Source organism: Vanessa cardui, chromosome 3 (genome assembly GCF_905220365.1).
Source record: "Vanessa cardui chromosome 3, ilVanCard2.1, whole genome shotgun sequence".
Taxonomy (NCBI): Eukaryota; Metazoa; Arthropoda; class Insecta; order Lepidoptera; family Nymphalidae; genus Vanessa; species Vanessa cardui.
Genome location: NC_061125.1, coordinates 3,390,895 through 3,411,888, shown reverse-complemented (window position 1 = coordinate 3,411,888; position 20,994 = coordinate 3,390,895). Strand labels below are relative to the sequence as shown.

General features: G+C 31.3%; 1 protein-coding gene across 1 annotated transcript; it reads right to left on the bottom strand.

Annotated features, from left to right (window-relative positions):
- Positions 1-6,403: 6,403 nt before the first annotated feature.
- On the bottom strand, positions 6,404-20,485 carry LOC124543945. The gene is made up of 5 exons (XM_047122282.1): positions 20,233-20,485; positions 12,059-12,185; positions 8,343-8,488; positions 7,955-8,096; positions 6,404-6,990 (listed from the first exon to the last, which is right to left on the bottom strand). Exons 1-5 carry the CDS (start codon positions 20,267-20,269, stop codon positions 6,774-6,776), a joined length of 669 nt encoding a protein of 222 aa, XP_046978238.1. The 5' UTR covers positions 20,270-20,485; the 3' UTR covers positions 6,404-6,773.
- Between the last annotated feature and the right edge of the window lie 509 nt (positions 20,486-20,994).

Below are 20,994 nucleotides of genomic sequence, written 5' to 3'. Positions count from 1 at the left end.
ATTTTTCGATTATTATAAAGGGATTATTAGTGGCTTATCCCAAATTCCACTACCAGATTGACAACGCTTGCCAAGTTAAATTGTCTTCCTTAAAGTATTAGTGTCTTTTTATTATTACTGCTTTCCCTTGGATAAAAAACATAGTTTTTGACGTTCTGTATCACAATGGAAATTATAGTTTACAGTGTATAATGCATGCATGCGGTGAGACGTCGTAAACTATGGATTTCAAATACTATACAAATAATAAACATTGAAAAATAACAATAATAATGTGTGAAGTTGTCTATTTCGTTCAACTTGATCCTTAATTGGATTAGCGAGCAACTTCATCTTGCAGTTTTTTAACCCTGTTCGCGCGAATCTCTTCATTTTTTCATAACGTGCCAAAAGGAGTTTCGCTTCCAAAAAATACACATGTGACAAATTCGGTTATTTAAATTTAGAATACTTCGGTCCCACTTCACAAATAAATACGAAATATGCACTTCGCAAATCATGTCAAGCAATATTATGTATGCCATATTTTATTAATATATTCTAAATTGATGAGCTAGTAATAAAGAAAATGTATAGAATCATTTCGGCTTGTTGGATTGGAATGATTATTTGAAAAAATATATTATGAATATTGTAATCACTATCGGTCGATCGAGTTCTACTCGATAGTGACTCTAGTTTCATATTAGATCTGACAGATCAGCGCAAGTCTATTAAAAGCAAATAAATTATAAGCAAGGAACACAGTGACTGCCGTTTCGACGCCATTAAACCACACATTAAATAGTCCAAAAACTTATGCCGATATAAAATTTCTTTTTATTTTTTAAGATTTTTTTATTGTATCAATTGCTGCGATTAAAAATTTAAATATATAGGTATTTTTTTCTTTTTCAATTTGACTCTTCGACATATACCTAAATCATTCCCTTTTGGATTAAGCTATGATATAGCATAAATTTATCTGTTGAAACAAATTATACTGTTAGAAAGTATATTATATTTATGTCATGTAATTTAATTTATTAATAAACTAAAGTGACTATGCGCTACTCTTGCTACTCTTTGGCCTCAATACTAAACAGATGGATAAATCCGCTCCGCTTATAATAGTGCGCAATCTACGCACGGTACCTGGTACGGTGTGGAACGGCACGGTACCTGGTACGGCGACGGACGGTACGGTGCCTGGTACGGTCAGGCACGGGGGAAGAGTCGCTTTGCGTTACTACTTACTAGAAGTAGACTACTAGTTGAATTGTAAGACACAAGTCATGAAGTCACTAGCACAGTAGCACTACAATACTTGACGTCTTACCAATAACAACGAGTGTTCAAGTGTTGGGTGCATCAGAAAAGAACATTCTCAAGTCACAACAATACACATACGCGACATCAGAGTCGCCGAGGCTGTGTTCTCTCTGATCAAGCGAATTGCGGTAAATGTTTTAAATTGGAAGGGTCTAAGGGTAGCTTATCTAATTATTTTAAAACCCATGTCTGTCAAAAATGGTGCGTAAATAGAAAAATAATGTAAGTGTATGAAACAGAAAAAAATAGTGTAATAATAAGAATAATTTAACCTATATTTAGAAATATGTATATGTATGTATCTCTAAATAGATAATAGTATAATTTTTTTAATTCTTTATGTAGCTACTGTAGTATTTATTTTCTTAATTATTTGCTTCTGATTTGTGTTAGATCATTGGAAAATGGTTTGGTTTATGTATTATTTTATTGTGTTTTCAGTGTTATTGTACTGTTTGTTTCCTGAAAAAAAATATATATTTAGAATTTAAACTTAACACATATATCTCTCAGTGTGGGTCACGATTTACAACTCTAACATTAAAATCTACTTATGTTTAGTAAGTAAGAAATATTAACCGTTACACCTATCCGAAACCAAAAACTGAAACAAGTCAGATATAAAGTAACTAAATAAAACATGCCTACGTAGTGAACATAAAAATCGCCATTAAGGTTTTATTCATAGGATTTTATGAGTTTGTAGGTCTTAAATATGTTAAAGAAAAGTCAACATCACAATGTTTTTCATTTATAAATATCTAAGTGTGACCATGATTAATATTAGGATAAAAAATATAGCAACGACTGCAATTAATCCTTCATATTCTAACATATTTCTATACATTCATAGTAGGTACAGGTGCATGGATATATTGGTTAATATTAATAAACACGAGTGTATTTATTTGATAGCAAAATTCATATTCCTCAGTAGCTTCAGGTAGGTTTTTATATACCGCGAATATTTTATAACAATATTTTACTCAAAAATTACCGTCGCTATAAACATATTTCATGCGGAAACCTTAATTAAATCCTTAATAAAATGTGCGGCACCAAGTTTGTATTTATTAACCAGGTGTTACTTACATGGACACAATTTTGTTGCGATCATAAATTTATATTTATTTACATCTGTGTAACTATAAATACGAAGATGTGACTAAATCAATAATATCTAACATACAGCGAAATCTAAAACGTATACTAATATAATATATTTATATAAATATTACTGAAAGATAAAAACATGGTAAATTTATTAAATGCCAAGAATGATGTGACGCCTGAATCGTGCTAATTTGGAACGTATTTCGTACTTCATCAAAGTGAAACTTCATAGAAATATGACTTTATTTAACATTTTATTTGTCTTTAAATGTTTGTGTTATTTGAAAAATACGAAAGGTACAAAAAAATTGTCTTGTCAAGTCTGGTATTTTTAACAATAAAAGTTAAAACAAATGACAAAAGACACATGTAATATTGGGTTTTAAGTTTGACTAGACTATAATGTAGTCATTAGCTGTTAAACTCATCAACCAATCAATCAACAATTTTTTCATACTTTTATTTATAGCATTACATATTACAGATAAATTATAGCTTTCACCATTCCTTTCCCATATAAACTTTAACTTTGCAAATTTAGAGTGGTCTTAGATTGCAATATTTTAAAAATATGTCAGTTTCTAGAAGACCAAAGAAGTCGTGAACTCGTGATTTGGCTGTCGTCAAATTGAAAAAAATTTGACACGGAAAGCAAACAGTTCATCTTTACTTGGGTACTTGCATCGTCCGAGGAGAAATTAAGGTAAGAATAATAAATCATTTAATTATTCTGATTAACAGACAACAGTCATACTGATGTTGGTTTCTGATTGCCAAAGTTGGATAAGTCGAGTGCTTTTATTTGTTTTAGTTTTTCGTTGCCAATTTCATAATTGTAAATAATACTTGTATCAGCCTGGTATCGTCCTTACCTTATTATTTATGTTGTGAAAATGCTAATGGAATTTATTATAGTAATAAGCGACCAAAACCACGTCTTATTCCATTACTGGTAATATAATAGCCCATTGTTTGGCCTAACAAATCAGAAATCCGAAATATCAAATCAACGGGGAAATGCCGCCTAGCTACTCCGATTACTATACAATGGAGTAATAAAATTATTATTGCATTCCAAAATCATTTGAATAAATATTGTACTATCTATTTTATACGTCTTAACATGAGAGAGGTTGGCTGACTGGCTATGTTCATTTTGAGTTTTCTTGACGTATCAGAATCCTTGTGAATCGGTTCATTTCCCTCCAATCCATACATAATAGTATCGTAAGGGTCACCCCGGATATAAGCTATCGTCGTATCAAAGGGTCCCGCCGGATAAGTATCAAAAACACACGTATACTAAAACCATTTTGTATTTTATACTTTTAGTAAAAATATGTTTTAATATGATTTCTATATCCATACTTTAAAGTTTTATCCCAATCGTAAACGGAAAGATGTTGTTGGATTTGAAGTATTTTGCATTTGAGCTAGGATAAATGACCATCTGATGGTATGTTACCACGCATATAGGTGCAAGAAATATTAGCAGTTTTTTATTTATTGCTGGTTGGCGGTAGAATATCTTGAAATGACCTCTTCAGATAATATTGTTATTCATCAAAGATTCTACGTGTTTATTTATATAATTAATTTTTTTGAGTAGTATATAACTTACAAGCTATCATAGATACCTACATATGTTATAAGTTCTTGATGAAGTAAAAAAAATGTATGTTATTGTGGGACAGAAAAGGTTCGTAAAACATAAAACCGAACATATAATAAAATTAATAGAAATGTCAAAAATAGTTTTATCTAATAAATATGAATACTTACCATTTACATTTAATTCAAAAATAAAAATCTTATGACTATGAATTATAAATTAAGGAGGATTTAACGGCCTTCGAAATTATCGAAGATATCCAGCGGTTGAATTCGATGGTCTGAATGACGATGAATGAATGAATAAATCTTGTTAAATTATGGAACTCATTCAAGTAAATGTCAAATATTATTATTTATGCTTGTGGCTATTTGAAAACGGAACAAAGGGAGTTGGTTTGCCCTCTGAACAATAATATAGACTAGCACTAGGTTATTCAACCAAATTCAATTCACCGTATTGAAGTAAGCTGAGACAACTTTTTATATTTTCAACCAACTTCAAAAAGGAGGAGGTTATCGATTCGTCTGTATTTTTTTTATGTTTGTTACCTCATAACTTTTCACTGATTGGACCGATTTTGATTTATTTTATTTTTTTCTTGTTTGAAAGGTTGTGCTTCCCATAGTGGGTCCCATTTTAATTTTATCCTTTTCCGATGATGGTATCCCTATGAAAACGATATAAGTCTTAATGTATATGCGCTTTATGTATATGCGCGACAAATAGGTGAATAACTCAAAATTGTGCCAAAATTTTTATTATGAAGGACTTATACTCTAAGGGTAGTTTGGTGAAAGTTTGGTAAGGTTCTGAGCATAGAATCCATGACAAAGTAACGGAACGGAAGGGAACGGAACAATTCTGAGGTACAGTACAAATAGAGGCGAGTCATTTAAGTGTTTATAGGAAATTAAATAGTTTTTCATTTCATTTTACCTAGGAGGACTCTAAAAATATGTTAAATATGCAATTATTTTTATTACTTTTTAGTGCATTTTTATTTGTTTTAAAATAGTGTTTAGTTTCAAGTCGGTTTTTCTTTTTGCTAAAACTTTTGTTTATTTGTACCAAGTTTGGACCAAATTTTTGAAGAATTATCTTTTTTTATTTTATGACAAAGGTGGCAAACGAGCAGGAGGTTCACCTGATGGAAAGTGACTACCACTGCCCATGAACATTTACAAAACCAGGGGGATTGCAGGTGCGTTGGCGGCCTTTAATATAATGGAATATTTAAATAGAAAAATATTCATATTTTATAATTCAAAATGAAAATGTCTCATTGTTGTATGTGGTCGAATTTTGGATATTTCATTATTTTACTTTTTACTTTTATAATATTTAAATATTACAGTTTGGACGAGGTATGCAGTTCATTTCGTTAGGTATATTTTTTTTTGTTCGTGGAATTATGTAGAAGTTTAGGTCCATTATCTGTAATTGTACGACGTGCCCAATGGTTATTTTTAAAGAGTCTGAAGTACTTGCGTCCATTTTATATTCTTTATGTTCAGAAGGTGTTATATTAGTTAAAAGTTACCGAAAGAAGAAATATATATTCATGACATTTTCACGTATTTTATTTTGAAAATAGGTACCTAATTTTTGTAAATGTATTGCACACAATGCTCTTTCGTATTCTGTTGTGAAACCTTTTTGTCTATGTGAGAAATTTATTTGTAATATCTATTACCTACACGAAGTAAGAGTTTGGTTTTCTTTTGGCGTTTAATTGACATTCATAAGTTATCTCAGCTACAATAGTAAAATTTGAAAATCCGTTACTTACGTATACCCAGCGATTGCGTTGGAGCATATTAGGCATATTAAGCTCCAAACCTTTTCCTCAAAGAGCTCAGCAGCACGACGCTGATTACTTTATACTAAACCAAAATATTATATTTATTTGCAAACTTAATGGGTTTTAGTCTTGGATAAGCTATTTCAAATTTAGAGACAAAATATCATTAACTATACAATTCGTTTATTAATGGTATAAGGCATCAACTGAACATTTGGTTTAGTTTTTTATTAACACAAAATATATTGAAATTCAAATTAATGTTTCATTTCATTTGGAAAATATGATTTGAATTTGTTTTACTATTTAAATTATATTTTTGACAAGACAGTTAAACAGAAAAATAACCTTTGAAATGAAAAGAATAAAATAACAAAAAAGGATTTCGGTTTTTACAAGTTTAGTTATCTGTAAGTACTTATAATAATTGATAAAAAAACAGTTATATTTCCTTCTGAATTACATTTTTTTTATTAATTAATTATCCAAAAATAATTTATCTTACTGAATTATTAACATTTATACAAAGTTGGCTTATTTATATACAGAATAATAAAATTGACAAAATCTAAGTATTTTACAAGAAATGTACATTGATATTCAACCCTTGTTCTTTAAATTCAAGAATCGACTTAACAAATATGTATACTTATGGAAAAGTTTCAATATCTAAAGCTTCATGTGTCAGAAAGCTGATTAATTGGTGAATTTTCTTTTATGATATTAAGTACATCCTTTTACAATCATCGTGATATATTAGTTTTACAAAATTAAAAACGAAGATTAAATCTGATTTTGTTTCAACTACATACTTAAGCTTATTACGAATATCTACACTCAACATAATCAGTGTGTAACGCGCTAAAAGAAACTATTATTATCCTAGGAACCACCATTACGTAAATCACTATTTACATAAATTAAACTATTGTTTTAAAGTCTTGGGGGGTAAAGTAATGCACCGGATAGTGCAGTGAGAATCGGCGCCGCGATTGGTGGCAGCGACGCAGCGCAGTGCGCGCGGGGCTGCGCGCTGCAAGCGGCTACGTCTTGCGCGAGCACCCACGCCATACGACGCAGCAGGTTTCCAGCTTGGGCGGAACAAGCTCGTCCAGCCATTGCCACGCATGCGACGAATGCGTCACGGGCACTAAAATAAAACATACCGTATGTTTTAATCCAGTAACTAGATTAAATACATATTCAATAGTTAGTATTAGTTAATAGTTACTATTTACTATTAAATAATAATACATTTAATAGTAAATGGTAAAAGCGCTGCTAGTTACTAAATACTTTAGCGCGAAACGATTCGAACTAGAATCAAAGTAATTCCAATATAACGTAAAGCATGTATGAGTTACATTTTCAATTTGACAGCGTTTTGACGTACTTGATGCTTTCTAATTAAAATATAAATTTAACAATTAAGCGCTTTACAAATGTGTTTAATCATTTTTTTGAATATTGACATTAATTAATTCTGAGAGAAAATCAAATGCGTCAATACAGTCATGGTATGTTGTGCTGCAACAAACTTACACGTTATAATTTTAACATATCATATCATTTTTTGTACAGACAAACAAAGTTTACAATACTATTTATATTATACAATAGTTATTAAAAAAATATAATATCTACTACTCTCTGTCTAAATGATTAAGAACAAGTAGAATTTGTTAATATAATAAACAAATAATTCTAATTATGTACCGAATTGTTATAATATCTTTGTAACTTTGAGAAAAGGAAAATGAAGATTAAGACTTCAAATTTCACTATTCTTTTTAAATAGGTTAAATACGTAAAAGTGAAGTCTGGGAATTGCGACCTAATGGAGTCCTACGTTGAGGACATATTTTGTGGAGGTACATATCAGTGGGATTACGTTTAAATAAGCTTAACTATGTATTATTGTGAGTAAGAAGTTTTAATTCTTATGAAGTTTGCAAATAATAAAGTAAAAGTACAAGATTATATATTTTGATTTTTTTTTCTTTTTTTTTATTTAATTTTAATCATATTCCGACATGATTGACATCCTCCTGGATGTCGTCGCAATTCGTAAAAGAAGGATCTGAATATAATTTTCGTAGTATTTGACGAGTTACCAGCATAATTCCGTGTTCTTGTTGAAGTAGACTATGTGGTGAGAGCGCTCAGAGATGTCGCGGACAGCGAGCTGCAGTTCATCAACGCACCGAGACCAGTCCGGTGACACTAATGCCCAACATGTTGGCTCCTTTAGGAAATCTGTACAGAAAATTTCAAAAACATGCCTTATAAGTAATGGAGTAAACCAGGTACATGACATTATTTCTTAGTTCCCAAGGTTAGTGGAGCATTTGCGATGGTATACAATGATGACAAGACTATATGGCATGTCATGACATGTCACATTACCAATGCAACACCAACCTTGGGAACTAAAAGAATATCTGATGTGTGTTACCAATCACCAAGAAGAATCACCATGGCATACGTTTATAAAAATCTTACCTCTCCGTAGCGCTGTTTCATTGGTACATAAGAATCGCATTAGAGCTCGTGCGCCGCCGATTTGTTGCTGTACCAATTTCTGACCGTCAGTTGGCAGACACCGTTTGATCCATGCATCCATACACGCCATACCCGTCTGATACGCCCTAAGATATTATAAAATACAATGCATTATAAAAATGGATGTTTGTTTTTTTAATGTGATTCTAATTAATTCGCGTTTTATGGGGTCGTCGCCAGTACCTAGTTGACCAATAATTGCACGAGTCATTTGTTCTTTATATTGAATATGAATAGAAATGGCCAGGAGGCGATTGTTTTATCCCCAAGATGTTGTAGAACCGTATACATTGCCTAATAAAAGAGTTAGATACTGACTCTTTGTAGTCGAGTACGGAGTATTTTGGAGCGGTTTTTTTTAATATTGATTTAAGAGGCAGGTTTTGTATATGTCACCGTAAGATTACAAATATCGTTAGATTACAATCCAACGATGTTTGTATGTATTATCTCGTCAGATTGTAAACAGATGAAATATTGTAAACCATGAAGTATGATTGCAATTAACGCATTAATTTTACTATATTGTAATCTATCGAAGTTAAACTTTTAGATTACAATCTGTCTTGCGTAAAATTGTCAATTGTCAACTTATTACTTAGCCTAATTAAGGTATTAAATAAGTAAGTCCAAGAAACTCTGTAACAGAGCACAGCACACACACAGCCTGTTTTACAGTATCCTCACGAAGAGAACTTGGAAAGGAGAGTTATTTCTTGTAAATTCGGAATAGATTATAATTGATACTTTTCTTTAATAAATATTTGAAGTTGTAATTGACCAATTTAAAAAAAAAAACAAAAAAATGTGATAACTTAAAAGTGGTTCATACGGCTAATAATTCATCGTCAATTGTATAAAATATGTTAAAATCTAATTACTTGAATAAATTTTAACTAACATATATATTTCTAAAAATATTATATAAAAAACTGCTTTTCCGGAGTGGATTGTACATTTATATAATAATCGTCCTTTGAAACAAAATTTGTTTCTTTACATCATATGCAAATTCTTGTAAGTGATTACATTCAAGCTACACTCTACAACGATCTCTTTACATATTTTTTACTCAGACCTTTGTCCCGCTTAGATGCACTTTAAATTCAATTTGAATAAATATATAAATAATATATATGGATATATGACTATAGCCAATTGGATAATTTAAAAATATTATATTTTCTGTTCTATATTGCCACCCCATCGGGTAACGCGAATAGATAATGAAGCTACACTGACGCGCACAAATATCCATCACAACATTTCTTACGCACTTACCTAACTAGGTACCACCACAATGACCGCATAGTCGTCATAAGTATATAAATAATTACACACTGCTACTGATTCCTAATAAGTGACTCTCAAGATTAAATAATTCGAAGTTATGTAGGCAACTTAACTACCTTGTTGGTTTAATGGGAGATTCGGAGGGCTTGGGTACAAACAACAGTTTGGACTGATAAAAACAATTGGGATTTTCTCTTAGACATTCTCAGAAGCATCTCTTATTATTTATTCTCACTTGAATATTTAATAGAAGTTTGGGGATCTGCACACAAAACTAATTTAAAAGATTTACAAATATCACAAAACAAACTATTAAAAACACTACACCAACCGGACTACCGCTTTCCAACCAAAGAACTTTACAAGAAAACTAATACACTATCTATAGCACAATTATACAAATACAAAACATGCATACTTATAAGAAAAATTCTCTCAGGATCTATACACACACAAACTACTTTTAAGACTAAATCACACAAATACTATACACGAAATATACATAAATTACAAATACCTAAGTCTAGAACTAAACATTATGGTAATAAAACTATACAATTTGAGGGAGCGCTAATGTACAATAATCTACCGAAAGAAATATTTAACGAAAAATCTTTTTTGAAATTTAAAACTAAATTAAAAACATACTGTCAAACTTTATAATTATGTTTGAATGTTTGTATAAATAAGGTCACCATTAACTATATATATGTTTATTATTATGTTACTAGTTTAAGTTTCCTATTTAAGTGAACTTTGTTCTTAATGGGAAATAAATCATCTCATCTAATCTAGAAGCAGCCCGGAGTCTAGAATTTGACATGAAAGTTTGTATGGTTCCGTGACTCGGAAACACGTAAATCCAGTGTTCCTGCGATTAAACTTTTATCGGGCGAGTAGTCAGATTTGTCGTTCCGTAGGATTACGAGAGAATCTATTTTTGGGATTAGAGCATGCATGTTTTTGCGTAAACATTTCTATATTACTAAATGTGTATACACAAGACAGATACACTCTTAGTGCTATAATGTCTCCCTCGAGATCAATCGCCTTGATCGATTGTCATAGGAACATAAACTGCACGTCATATTTATCGAATAACGTAAACTTCTTGTCCCAAAGGCACTACGTTCTTAAAAAAAGATTAAGATTTAAGACAATCCAATGCAGGTTGTTTGCCACCAATATAGCGTAATTTTAAACGAAACACACAGGTTCCTGATGTTATCCATCACCCCCAAACACGGCATGCATATCGTGGGACTTACACTTATTGAGATTTGAGACGTCCCTACTTTTGATCTCGCAATCTTAGGTCAATAATCACGTTTTTTGAGACTCGGCTCTATCTCATCTTTTTCGAATAAATTGATATTTAAGGCTCTCATAATATTTGAGCGAGTTATATAGGAGAGTCGGTGCTTATACATATATTATCAATGTTTATTTTCCATTACTTTTATCAACATTTTAAGACATTTCTTTGTGATCTGTTAACCTAATGAGCATCCACTATTTATATTGAAGCTTATATTATTATTATTATATTCGTTTCATGTATATCAAAGCAATCAATTATTTTTTTCTAATTGCAAAGAACCAACAAATTTAATTTATTACTTTATTCTATTATTATATATTGTTATTAAAATCAATACCGTCTTGTTATGTACACTTGAACGCTGCTTCTAAGTCGAGTTCTATGCCCAAAGGTTGTCTGAAAGATATCGCTTTCTATCGACTAGACCGCCTTTGTATATTTTCCCTTGCTTCTGAATTCAATTTCTTATTTGATTTCATATGTACCTAGATCTATAGTTATACTTAAATGTAAATAGTTAATACAATCCCTTAATATTTTTGAAAAATAATTTTTTGTCACTATAATTTTAAGTAAATATACAAAAAAAGCTAAAATAATATGTTTAAAATAATAATTAAACATATGATTCATAATAACGACTTGGACTTATTGCTGCTTTGCGATGACAAGAGAGACCAATTAAATTAAATTACGAGCACATAAGCCATAACATCTTAGATATCTATTTACACTTGTGGGTAACAATCAAATATGCCTACAGTATTGTTAGGGAAACTAAATGTATGGAAATGACAATTTTTGTTACGAGATGTAACTTCTCTTCAAAGGGACGAAAAGTTTAACCTAGCAGTGGGTCATATGCATAGGCTGTCTATTCCTTAAGTTATAAAAACCACCTAACGGATCCGTATATTCGGTAATATAACACGCTTGTTTCGAAATCGTCATTTATCTGTCACTAATTAATCACTCGCTAGGCTTATTTCGTCCGAAAGTATACGACATTCTTATATAAATAAAAAAAATCATATATTCTCACTGGCAATGGGCATCTAGTTCTTCTCTCGTGCGAGGTAAGCCCACTGGCGTTCGCGGTGTCATGTCTACGCAGGTCTTTAACTCGCTAGGATCGCAGCTGTCTTCATTTATTTGTGCTCCGCCACCATCTGTAACAAAATAATGGAGTGGATGTTATTATATAAAACAATGTCATTATTTCGTTAATGAGACGTCCAGAGTTCGTAGTTAAAATAAAAAGTAAAAATTAAGTAACAGCTTGGAATTGGTCCTCGTCAATTTCCATGAGTTCATAATGCCACTCCTCCCCTTTTACTATTTATTCCATCACGATAATCTAATGTCAGTTGGTACACGTGCGGTAGACATGCAGCCTACTTATAAATATATTTCGTTGGATTTCGTTATGATGTTGCCCATGTTGCAAAAAATAATAAAACCCGAAGGATCTTATTGAATTTATTAATATAATTAGGATTTAATAGATTGGTTTTTGATTTTATTAACTAATACTACATTTGTCTATCTATATATATGTAAATAGACATCACTACTAAAGTAACGAACACTTTAGATAGTTTTTTAATTATGAATTTTGGTTTTGGCCTTGACAGAAATTAGAAGTCTCCTTAAAGGATTAAGGTTTGCTTTCATTCAATGCTGTCTGAATCTTGCTTACAGCTTGTGTCATAATCAACCGATTCATCATCCACTTCGACGCTGTGGACATTCATTCTGTTTTTAACTAAAAAGTTATAAGTAGAATGAATGTTACCTATCTCATAAACAGTTATTCAGTTATAAATTCTACGTATTATTTTAAACAAAACAACGAGCTGTGGCTTATGCCAAAATTGTGTTTGAAATTTGTTCTGCTTTTGTTTTTCGTATTTATTTCAAATCCATACATGACACAAATAAAGTTTTGAACAAAATGTGATTTTTATCTCAAATCTACTAAAATAAAGCATGTGTTATATATTCAGTTGAAAATTATTATTGGAAGTTGTAAAATAAAATGAAATCCGCAAAAATATAATACCAGGAATTTTGAGTGCAACTGCCATTTCATATTTTTTATCCAAGTAACATGACTTTATCTGAGAGTGTTGCAGAATAAAATTAGCACAGAGATTAATTTCTCTTACAAATGTACATCTTTTCACGACGTTTTCCTTACCGACGAGCATGAGATGTTATAAATACAAATTAAAAACACGAATTGGACCGTCCCAGATTTATGTATGCTGTTAAAGTTATCAATCCAATAACTAGAAACGACTGTTTTCTAGAGGTTTGTAGTTTTAATTATGTAAATGATTATTAGCAAACACCACAAAGGTTTACTCGATGGATTTGTGTATGGCCGTCTGAGTAGATGCCACCCACTCAAGAGATATTCCGTCAACAATCAAAACTTAGTATTGTTGTGTTGCGGTGTAGATGATGTATAAGCTAGTGTTACTACAGAGAGGTCCTAATTCCCAAAGTAGGTGTATAAGTAGTGATTTCTTGTAACGCTGTTGTCTATGGGCGGAGATGACTACTTACCATCAAGTTGCCACCATTTATCCGTCAGCCTATTTATCTATATGATAAAATTATATTATTTTAAGTTTTGATATGTACCTGCCTTTTTTATTTTGTATTTATTTTTTAATTATTATTGTATAAGTGTTGACAACGAATACCGATGTACGGATTAATCCAGTGGGATTTTTGTTACATCGTTGTCTACGAGTATATAAACAAAGCGTGTATATTTAATAAATCAATAAAAACAATAAAAAAAGAGAAGGAGGTCAGGTTCATTTTCTATTTCAGTAAATATTACTCGTGGCTAAAACCACCATTGCAGCCACTGTTTTGATATATATTTTTTGTATAATACTTTTTTATTTGCAAAAAGCTTTATTTCAAGTTTGAACTTTTATTGAAATTTATTACAGTGAAACAAAATATAAACATGTTATGAAACGTTATTGATTGCTTATTATATAAATGAAATGAATGCTTCAAATCCCGTAAGCGCCTCTAGCGCTTAGACGACCTTTGTGTCATCGAATTGCCAGTCAAATTGTTTGCAGTATCGGCATTTGTCAGGTTTGACCTTTTATGATTTTGAAGGATTCATTATGTATATAAATATAAAATATGTATTTATCTGAGCACGGCCAACTAATAAATGACATTGATAAAAAATAGATTCAAAATGTTAAATTCGAAGAAAAATGACTATATATAAAATACAAATAATGCATTAAATATGAGAGCTAAATGAAGGTAGAGTCGGGACTGGCGTTGGAATGATAAATTATTTATGTATACATAAATATATAATTTTGTAATGATGAAACGAAATTTTAATTACTCTATACATACTCAAATAACATGCAATTAAAATTGTCAGAGGTGAAAGCTATAGCATGCTGTATTTAAATTTCAGTAGTCGAATAAATATTCCAGTGAATGTCGCTTTCCTAGCCGTCGTGCAGGGTCCGGTCACGTTTTTAATAAGTATCCCACCTATGTTAATAAGTAAATACTTCCCCGACTATGGCAAAAAATGCGCCATGTAAGAAACATTTAAAAATTCATTCTTGGACGCTATATTGACTTTAGTGTGACCAGAAATTTTTACAACGTATAAATTATAAAAAAATATTTATTATTGTATTATAAATAATAAATTACAACATTTTCATTATATTTTGATTATTAAGTCTTTTGATTTCACTCAAACTCAAATTCCTTTATTAAATATAGAAGCATTACACTTACTTTTAGATTTTCATATTACTACTACTATTTACTTTTTGCACCTTAACAAAATAATAATACTCAAGAAGTTATGTCGAAGGCGCCTATTATGGTATGGGCATGTAATGCGGGAGAATGAGGACCGTATTGTGAGGAAGGCCTTGAGCATGGTTGTGGATGGATGGAGAGATAGATGACGACCAAGGAAACGATGGATGGATTGTGTGAAAGACGATATGGTTAGAAATATTGTTACTTGTGAGATGAAGTCTGACAGAGAAATATGAAAGGATAAGACATACTGCGCCGACCCTAAATATAATTGGGATAAGGGCAGTAGGATAAACAAAATAATAATACCATTAAAACTCTGCGCTTAGTTAGTTAGTAAGCTATAAATAAGCTGCACAGTAAATCAAAGTTTTTACAAATGTAGTTGGTTTTCACATTGCAATTGAGAAGGCGATTATTAAATAAGTTTTGGTCGTGAAACTGAATTCCTATTAGATTGCATACTTTGTTCAGGCGAGTAATTAAATGGTTTGTTTTTATATATTATATTCGATTAGCAAGAAAAAGTTATTAATTTGGTTTGTCGGTCGTATTGTCAAGATATAAATAGATATTTGATAAAAGTATGTTTGCAAAATAACTGTCGTAGTACATAATTAGCGAAACTTTATTACGAATTTTCTAAAAAATACGATGAAAAAAAATTCACGTAATTAACTTTGTTTGCTTTAAATTAGGTGACTCGTTAAATGACAGCAATTTCATTATATCATTACGTAGACTCGCTAGCGACCCAAAAGATTACTTCAAACGTATCCTGATCGCTTGATATAATATTAAATTAAACTAAATATTAATTATTATTTAATTAAAGCGTCAAATTATGATAAAATGAACAATTATTTTGGAGAATAGTAGAATATATGTATTAAACAGTCAATGTTTAAAGGTTAGTCCAAATAGCCGTCACAATAGATTAAACAAGAGTCGGATGTGAGACACACGATATGGAAGGGATTTAACTTAAAGCAGTAAACTAACAGCCTCAATATCGCACTGCTGCGTTTAAGTCTGCTGTCCTTTTGAGATAACGATTGGGAGATTATCCAATCACGCAGCACTAAAGGTTTGGTGGATACACACGTAGTGAATTTTCATCTGAGTCACAGTTTTACCTCTCATTTTTTTCATTTCATTTCATTTATACTACAAAAACGGCAAAAATCTCGCATTGTTTCTCTTTTGAAATAAACCTGATTTACAATTATTGCTTTAAGGTAAAATCAAGCATTTTATCCAGTGCTTCTAACGAGTTTTACCACTTACTTTTGTACTTGTTAAATCGTGTATTACTTTTGTATAGGTTAATAACGATACTAGTCGCAGGTGGAGTGTATGAGCGTTGTCTTTTAACGCGAAATACTAACCTATGTAAACTTTCAAAGTACAACAAGTAAGAGGCCGCAGATGCGATATATTACATGATCCCGAAGCCTCTCCGATCCGTGTCAAACTGCCATAGAAGATTATAGTTGTTAAGAAACCGGCCTGGTACCTTCCTAAACATAATAAATTACGTTTTTTTTTTACATAATCTTTTCTGCGAGTTTAGTCATGTGATTGACTATGTAACCCGATACAAAGAAAAAAACAAAAATTAAAATCAAAAAGACTTGACATTTAATTTAACCTAATATAGGTTCATTAATATTATACATCAATTGCTCTTTACTTTTTGTAAAGGGTATTATTAATCAATTGCGACCAAAAAAATCAACAAAAAGATTACAAGGCTGCCAGGTCACGAGGTCATGGACTCAAATTACACAAAAGAAATAATATTCAGTGTATTAATAAAGTATTTCTTAGAAGCAGAGAGCTTGGACTATAGCATCGTTTACTCATCATTCCTTCCTTGTACTGTGTGCTGTGTGCTATGTCTTCGTAACAATTGGCTAGTCTTCGATGAAAATGACTGCTGCAGATGGAGTATGCCAGAAATATATTATCCTTTGTTCCTATGCAGGAATAAACATAATAATTTCAACTATTACAATTAGCAAAACTAGCTAACAAAACCTTAATTACAAAACAAAGAGATCTTTTTTTTCTCACTTAATTTTTGGACTTTTGTCCTACATAATGCAGGTCAGTCAACCATCTCAGGGAGATTCTGATAAGCAGTTATAATAAAATATGGATAGAAAAAAATATACCTATTCAATTCATTATGATCTTTCTTTATTATGACATACTGAGGCGGACGTGTAAATGGGCCATCTGAGGTAAGTATTAGTATTTGGAAATGATCGTCTCCAGACTGTTACAAATAATAAAAATATGTTTGTTATTACAGTACATTAAACATAAAAATTAAAAAAAACACGCTGAGTTTCTTTCGCAGTTTCTCAGGTCCAAGGTGTTAAATTCCGAACCGTTGGTAGATTTTTGACTATCATCAAGCAAGTGTTCAGTATCAAATATATTGACTTTGGCTTCCTATTAAAAGCCTTTAAATGTGTCAGACATTAGTCATCGTTCCATTATATAAAAAGGAGAAACCGTTGAATTTTTCTTTTCATAATTATATTCTCACATGATACAATAATACTCGTCTCAGTTCTCATTTTCCTTTTATTCATCCGTACATCCCGACCGCATCTTATAATATTAATTGTTATTTAATGAAAGCGTCATATGATGATAGAATTAGTAGGATGATGATAGAAATAATAGAAAATACTATTTTGGACAATAGTGGGATATCTTTATTAAAAAGTTCCCGTCCAAATAGGCGACGCATTGAACTAAACATTCGCATGTGAGACACACGATAAAGAAAGTATTAAAGTGACAGCCTGTAAGTGTCCCGCTGTTGCGTATTTTAACGTGTACCGTGACAACAGTACTAGTTGCAGTTGGATTTGTGTGAGCGTTGATTTTACGAAATACTAACTTAATAAACACTAACTTAATAAATTTGTAACAAATTTACAACAGCTGCTAAGAACGATTCCCGAGACACAATGTCAGTTTATTTTGAGAAAATGTTATATTTCTTATCGGGAAAAATGTCTACCGCCGCACAGTTCGGAAATAAACATTTCAGGACATGAAAAGAACCTGCAAAGGAAACTGGATTGGGTTTTTTAATTGAAATAAAACTATTATTGGTTTCAAAATAATAATAACACATTATTTTTCATTCGAATGTGATAATGCCGTTAAATGTAATTAATTCTTATTGTCATTTTAATATTCCAAGTTGGATTATTCGAGAACAAAGTTGATAAATATCACATAAGCAATAACGTCTTGTAAAAAAAAGAGAATTTTAAGATTGAAGGTATTTACCGCGTCGATGTAATGTAAACAGTGTAGTAGCGGTGGTATACTGTTATTTAGTTAATTTTAGATTATTATTTTTTTAGATCCAATCGCAGGAGTTGTACAGACACAAATAAATTTGACTATAAAGTGACTTGATATGGTTGGTCAAAGGCTTAAATAAATCAACGAGACAAATTACATTTTAAATGTAGGCGAAGCTGTTGTCGGAACTTAATAAGTAAAATTAAATGTTTACTTAAGTAGTTAAGTGAAATAGTATTGTACAGAGGAGGTCTGAAGCTTACTCCACCACGCTGTTCCAATGTAGGTTCGGGGATACACGAGACAGATACCTCCTCAAAAGGGCGAGGAGTCCTTTAGCAGTTATGCAATGATTTTTGATTTGTGATAATATTATGAAAATACATAATATTGTTACAAACATATTGTGACGCAACTCTAAGCCTATATTTGTTAAAAACTTCTCGAGCTCCGAGTCTATAAATAGACCGTTTTTGCGGAATAAAAACAGTTTCAATATCTGTGGCGTTAATGTAATGTAATATGACGTAACATTTAATAATACGAAAATGAACTTATCATACTAATTGAGCAGTATCATTCAAAAAGTTTTATAATTATTTTTAATTATTCCCTTCCTACTTGTTCTGGTGAGACGACTTTTTGCAGTAACACAGTAGGTGTTTATTCATATTTATTATCATTAATCATAATATATATTCTACTGCTATTGATAGCTGAGTTTACGGCTTCATCAGTATTTTTCGTTTTCTTCATTTATTTGTCGAACTCGGCACGGATCAACACTACGCTTACGCGAATATTTTATGATTTTATAAGTTTTCTTATTATTAATAACATAGTAAAAACATTGTAGCAGGCAATAATAGTATATATTTTATTTTTGTTCATTTTAGAGATATATTTCTTATTTCGTAGAATATCAACGTTTATTATTGGTATATAATGTTTATTGTGCTACATTATATAATTATTAATCTGTATTGTGAAACTGAATAGTCTTTTGTTTGTAACAGTTTCTATTACATGATAATAAAATGAAATAAAATACATCAACACTGATATATCTTTATTTGTACCTCCAATTATCTTGGTCTTCAGAATTAATAAAACATCACTACTGTTTTAGTGCAGGTGAGGTTCTAGTATACTGGTAGGTGAAGTGAGGTGTTTCAGAAATATTTTTCGATTCATTTTGGTTGCCTTGATATTGGTATAACATAAAACCAATTTCAAATTTATGTGTTAATTCGTTTAATTTAAAAGAGATGTTTTTTCATACTTTTCTATAAATAACGAAACGACTTATTTTCTAACTGTGTAGATTAATCAAATTAATAATTATTTTATGAACATCCAAGAAACTCATGTAAACCATTTGTTTGCAGAACTATCTAAATCTCTCTCTGTTCTGACCTCGACACTCATATAAAATGTAATGTCAGAGTCAGAAATTCCTCGACAATTTATTACTCATACTAGATTAGATTCCATAATAGGCATTACTTTTAAATGTGTAAATGAAAAAAGAAAAGTAAACAAATCAATAATAGCATGTTTGTACGTGTGTTTTTGTTTAGTAAACTACCCTATCGATAGTTACCGTAATATTTTACAAATAACACACGGTAATGTGTAACGAATAACACGATACGCAATGTAATCCGACAGAATCAATTTGCTGGAATATAGTGTGGGATCATCCGCAGCAAATATCCATAAGTCTTGATCTTCAGCCGCGCATAATGTCTCTTATCGGGTAAAATATCAGGGTAAATATCATAACCATATATTCACTTCAAACACGTCTACGTAATGTAAACCGGAAGAAAACCGCAATCCACTTAGCTTTAAGTTTTGAATATTATTATGAATAATTCCCTATTAGTCTATTTCGATTAGTGCTTAATTTATGTTTTTAAATGCATTTCTCGTTTGTTTTTTTCTTTAACATTTAATTACGTCTAAAATATCTAGTTGATAATGATATTGTTCCCGCTTATATGACTCACGATATGTGCGATATGGAGAACAATATAAAATAATACTTACTTGCAATCAAAAGAGTTGTAAGAAGAAAGAAAAACATGGTCCCATAGATTGTTTTAATACACTTTTATTTTAAGTAATTCTTGTATCGATATATTTATCCACAGAACTTTGTCATCGTGAACTTGAAACTTCAGGTCGCTTCAACGCGCTCGTTTCCAAGCGAAGCTCGTGTAACGTCCACACCGGGGTAGAACTCCCGCTTAACTAACGGGAACCGCTGCCGGGAGGTTTGCTCTTGTAACTTATGCATTAGTGACATAACTTACTTATTTTCTCAGTCATTTATTTTGTTATTTTTTTTACAATATGTTATTAAAATATAGCGTTATCTTGTTAAGTGAAATATTAGTGTCATCGATATTTTATTTTAGCACCAGGAAGAGGGTCACCTGTTGGAAAGTGACTACTACGGTCCATGGACATCTGCAACATCAGGGGCCTGCAGGTGGGTTGCCGGCCTTCCTTAAAGGAAGGAGTACGAGAACCGATACGACAAAGGAATATTCAAGAAAATGTACCTAATGTTTGTTGAAGGTATTATTAGGTTCGGAAAAGCTGCCGGCGAAAACTATATCTACCTATATATACCTTCGGAACTACCATACACCGAAGAAAAGCAGTATCTTAGCCACTACTTTACGCCAATTTTAAGTGAGAGAGTGAAACTTCCCCGGGCATGCCGGCCTATTCGGTTACAACCCGAAAGTATGCTTTTTGTGTGGCCCTGCCACTTAAAAGCTTTGACTATACGACATAAATAAA